At 41.1% G+C, this 5,267-nt stretch overlaps 1 protein-coding gene across 1 annotated transcript; it reads left to right on the top strand.

Moving 5' to 3' along the window:
* The first annotated feature begins 1,792 nt into the window (after positions 1-1,792).
* LOC147963024 (uncharacterized) lies at positions 1,793-3,504 on the top strand. The gene is made up of 4 exons (XM_087529101.1): positions 1,793-2,108; positions 2,193-2,396; positions 2,490-2,683; positions 2,977-3,504. Exons 1-4 carry the CDS (start codon positions 1,793-1,795, stop codon positions 3,502-3,504), a joined length of 1,242 nt encoding a protein of 413 aa, XP_087385227.1.
* The last annotated feature ends 1,763 nt before the right edge of the window (positions 3,505-5,267 follow it).

The following is a 5,267-nucleotide window of genomic DNA, read 5'->3' as shown; positions in this document are numbered from 1 at the left end:
GTGGTAGTTCTTCGGTTGTCGGAGGGGCGTGCGCGACGCGGGGCTGGTCACTGGAGGGAGCACGGGACATTCCTAGCCGGGCCAGTGGGTTAGGGCAGGGTGAATCCCTGGGCCACGGTGGCCCAGCTCCTATTCCAACCGCCAAGGAGATTGATGGGATATATTTAGACAAGAATTATGAAGAAGTTGAGCAGTGGCTGAAGATGTTCAAGCAATACTAGAGGAATTATGGTGTAACTGTGATGTGTGACTCATGGACAGGGCCTACTGGTATGAGTCTCATCAATTTCATGGTGTATTGCAATGCACGGATGTTCTTTCATAAATCCATTGATGCTTCTAGTCAAACTCATACTGCAGGTTAGTTCTCTAATGATTGAAACTATGTTGACGCATGTTCATTCAATGTTAATTCTGACTAGCCATGCCTTGTTAGTTTTCTACATGATGGTATGATGCATTTATTGTGCATTTAGAGTTGAAAATCTGTTATGTTTGTTTATTCATGGTTGAAACTCTGTTATTTCTGTTTATTCATTGTTAAATCTGTATATTATGCTTTATCCCGTTTTACTTGATATCACGGTGCATTTAGAGTTGGAAATCTCCTATGTTTGTTTATTCATGGTTAAATGTGGCTATTATGCCTTTTCTATTATATACATGATATTATGATGCATTTAGAGTAAAAAGTGTTATTTCTGTTTATTCATGCTTATTTCTATTATTACTCGCTTCATTTTTGTTTCAAACAAAAATTTACTTGCAATTAATTGGCAGAGTTTATCTATAGAGAGATCAAAAAGGTCGTTGTGGAAGAGATAGGTTCTGAGAATGTTGTTCAAATCGTAACCGATAATGGGTCAAATTACAAGAAAGCATGTAAAACTCTGGTAGAACAACCAGAGTTTAGTCATATTGTTTGGCAGCCATGTGTTGCCCACACTGTTAACCTCATGCTTAAGGATGTTGCTAAGTTTCGTGAGATTGACGTGATAGTTAAAAGTGCTAAGCAGATCTGTAGATTTTTCCACAATCACAATAACCTACATGATAGCATGAAAAAGAACATTGGTGGTGTCATGGAAACGATTCTGACAATAAGAGAGGGGTAGGATAAAGGAGCATGATCTATCGAGATGCAAATGGGTGACACGGTGGTTTTAGCGAGTCCGGGCCTCTCACGGTGGAGATAATAGCCCTACGTCTCGTGCTCCGGAGAGGCTTTGCTTTATCTGAGTATGTATCTGGAGATTACAATGTGTGTTTGAGAGAGAGAGAGGGGAGAATGGATCTCCATGCCTGAGCTATGTCCTCAGACTAACGGTTAGAAAGAAAGAGAGGTGGAAGAAAAGAGCCCCGAGTGTGGTGGTGGGGGGTGGCTTATATAGAGTGCGCCACCCCCTCACCCATTATGTTATACGGTGGAGCATCAATGCCATAATGCCTGCCCACTACAAAACTGTCATGCTGACTATTGGTCTTTGCATATCCGAGTGAGTTACACAGTCGAGTGGAATGAGCTCGTCGAGTGAAGTGCCGTGCTCCGAGTGGTTGTCGCCGTCCGAGTGACTTTCAAGTTGCGGTACATCTGGACGGCGATCTGGCCTAGGGGCCCAGTACAAAGTATACGGTGTCCATGGGTAGGGCCTTTAGGTCAGGCCTGTTACCCTACCCCTAATACATGTCCTCATCAGGTGGTGAACTCATATAATCGAATGCGGCCCGGTTTGGAACGGTGTTCATGTTCTTGGAGAGCTTCCATTGTAAGAAAGATGAGTTTAGGAAATGGATGGTGTCCGATGATTGGAAGGGAAGTACTTGGAACGGTGTTTCTCATTATGTGTTCATTGAAGAGCTGCTATCTAGTAATATGTGGTGGGCAGCTTTAGAGTGGGTTCTTGCTGTGCTAGAGCCACTCTACAAAGCCCTTAGATATGCTGATACACAAAAGAGATGCACCCTATCTGGATTCAAGAAGAGTATGACGACAACCATACAGAAGTTGGAAAGTCATATTGGTGGTGGATCACAAATGTTTCATAGAGTCATGAGCAAGGTGTCCAAGAGGATCGATGATATGCAAGAAGGCACACTATTGGTTGCGGGTAGTTACAAAACTAACTAAATTTGTATTATGATGCTCTCTTTTTATGGTTTTAACTTCTTTTGTTCTTCCTTCTCCTATGCAGCTGCTGTCCTTGATCCTTACACACATTATCAGATCAACATGTGCAAGATTATGGACTATGCTCTTGCACTAACAGATGCCATTGAGAAGATCGCAGACCCTAAGACCGCTGTTTTGGCCATTGATGAAGTCAGCACTTACAGGGGATGTTGTGGGAGGTTTGGCTCAAGGTTTGCACGTTCCTCTGTAGAGAAAATGTCACCAAGTAAGTTCTAATACCCCACTTGTAATATTCTCTATTACCCCAGTTTTGCAACTCAGTTCATCTCACTATGTTAATTTTATTTTAACTTGGCAGCTGAGTGGTGGTTCCAATTTGGAGGGGAAGTTCCTAATCTGCAGAAGTGTGCCTTGAGGATTGTATCACAATGCGTTTCGTCAAGTGGCTGTGAGAGGAATTGGAGCGCTTTTGCTTTGGTCCACACGAAGCAAAGAAACCATCTTCTATATGGCAAGCTGCACAAGCTTGTATCTGTGCGCTACAACTTGAAGGTATGAAATGTGTTTTGCCCGTATGCCATTGTTCACCCATATGCCATGATTCACCTGCATACTGTTGTTTACTAAGAATTGTTCGAAATAAAGGTTGTTGTTTACTAAGTAAATGCTACTATTTATTAAAGACTGTTACTAGGTTGTTATTTAAAGTAAATGTTGATGTTTACTTAGCAATGTTTAGAGTAAAGGTTGTTGTCTAATAAGCATTGTTTTATACATAGCGACTTTATCCATTTTATTCTTTGTACTTCATTGTCATTCACGGATTTTGTTTTCACATTTTGAACATACGTGTTGAAGAAGAACAAGACCCGATGAGAGAGAATGATAAGCAAAAGGAAGTTGATGCATGTGCAATGATGATGGATACAACCATGTTTGATGCAACAAATCCTATGATGGAATGGTTGAATGAGGATGAGGAGCATGCAATCTTGGATGGAGTTGATGCTGCTAGCGCCGTGTTTGAGAAAATACGTTTGCTTAACTCAAGTAGGAAAGTGTCTCGTCTTGCAAGGAAGGACAATGGCAGGAAAAGAAAGAGGGTAGAGGAAGAAGAGGATGACTACCATGATAGTGAGGATGATGATGAAGAGAATGTGGAGCTGGACCTAGAAATTGATGATGATGATAGCCATGATGTTGGTGCAAGTCAATCTGATGGAGGAGATTCGCCAATGCAAGTTGAAAAGGATTTAGCAAGCCAAGCTGGAAACAATGTTGAGGTAACAAGTGATGGTAGTTTGGTGAACCGTAGATCTGAACAGGTTAGGCAAGCCAAGAAGGTCAAGGAGGTCACCAGCCTTTACAATTGACAAGTAAGTTCCTTGTGATGACATCAATAATTTCCCATTTATGCACTTTCTTATATTCTGTCATAAACATGTGATGTTTGCTTTGGTCCATATGATTTTATATGTTGTTTCAATTGGGGTTGCCATCTATTAATTGTTGTTTCTGCCATCTACTTGATGTTTATATAATTCACAATGCTTTAGTCCATATGATTCTATATGGTGTTTCAATTGGGGCTGCCATCTATGAGTTGTTGCTGCCATCTACTTGTAATGTTTATATAATTCACAATGCTTTAGTCCATCTGAATTTATATGTTGTATTAATTTGGGCTATCATCTATGAGTTCTTTCTGCCATCTACTTGTAATATTTATATAATTCACATTGTTTCTGCCCATATGATTTTATATGTTGTTCCAATTGTGTCTTCCATCATTGAGTTGTTGTTTCTGCCATCTACTTGTAATGTTTATATAATTCACAATGCTTTAATTGCAAGGTTAAGCGGCATGGGAGCAAAAGAGCTTCTGGTTGATGAAGACTAACGGGTGGATGAACAGGAAGTTCGAAGTGAAGGTCTCCATTCGATTCAATACTTTTGGTGCAAGACTAAAGAGTTGAAGAACAGGAAGTCTGAATTAAACTTTCTGTTTGTATTTTGGGGTCGGCATAATTGAACTTCGAATGTCATGTTAAATTCATCGTGGACCGTAATTTTGAACTGTTATGGGTGTTCGTTCCGACTCTTGGTAGAACTATTAAGTCGCATGTTACTCTTAGTATCTGAACTATTAAGTCACATGTTAATCTGGACTATCATGTTGCTTTTCTAATGGTTGCTGCTCTCTGAATTGATCCACTATACTATTGCCTGAATGGTTGCAACTGGAGTGTTGATGTTATGGGTGTTCAGTCTGATATGTAGTGATTTGATGAATAGATTCAGCTGTTTGATTTTTACATGCATATTTTGCTAAAAGTTCTGAATACTCATTTGTTATTCTGTTGTATTTCAAAATTTTAGGCAAATTTTGCTCATTTTTCGTCCCAAAATTCAAATTTTGTTTCATGATTTTCGTCCGAAATTTTCCGAAAAAATTCGAAAAAACCGAATTTTGCCCATTTCGTCCAGGACTGGTAAAAATCAAAAAACGAAAACCAAAATTCTGCGTCCATGGAGGAGCTGGCGGGCGGCAAGGCATTGAACGGCCTGGGGTTGAGGCATTGAACTGCTTGTACGCGACAGCGGCGGCGCTGGTTGGTTTTTGCGGCTGTGGCGGGATCTGGGGAGGGGCGCCAGCCGCAGCAGAAGGTTGGGGGCGACTGTCGCAGCGGGAGGTGGGCGCGGCCATCGGGGCGGGAGGGGGGCGCGGCCGTCGAAATGTTAAACTTTTAGTGTAATTAGCTATGCCCAAAACAACTACATTTTGTTATGAAAACAAAACTGAATACATCTAAACTTCTTGCTAAATCTTAAACAACTCAAGCAAATATTTGCTGACATATTTATTCGACACATACTCATGTAAATTGACAGAGAGGAGACAATACTGAAAAGCTCCGGCGGCAAAGACCTGGTTGCAAACTCTCATGGTGGGAGGAATGCAGACCGCATAAAGAAGCATGCCAATGGCCACTGTAACCTAATGGAATCCACAGGGTACTGAAACATAACTCCATATCTTCATTGTGGACCGAGAAAAGAAATCAAACTTAATTGCGGGCGGCACATGGCTTGCTGGTCATATGGCTAGCTTCTTCATCTTAAACACAAGCATATA

This window comes from Triticum urartu, chromosome 6A (genome assembly GCF_056163025.1).
Source record: "Triticum urartu cultivar PI428250 chromosome 6A, HENAU_Tu73, whole genome shotgun sequence".
Lineage (NCBI taxonomy): Eukaryota > Viridiplantae > Streptophyta > Magnoliopsida > Poales > Poaceae > Triticum > Triticum urartu.
This window is presented reverse-complemented; position numbering and strand designations above follow the sequence as displayed.

Excerpts from the sequence above, each read along its gene's own strand:
- LOC147963024 (XM_087529101.1), top strand. The coding sequence starts at position 1,793 with ATGGTGTCCGATGATTGGAAGGGAAGTACTTGGAACGGTGTTTCTCAT. Across the intron at positions 2,397-2,489 it reads TGTAGAGAAAATGTCACCAA|CTGAGTGGTGGTTCCAATTT; the intron begins GTAAGTTCTAAT and ends TTAACTTGGCAG. Across the intron at positions 2,684-2,976 it reads CTGTGCGCTACAACTTGAAG|ATACGTGTTGAAGAAGAACA; the intron begins GTATGAAATGTG and ends CACATTTTGAAC.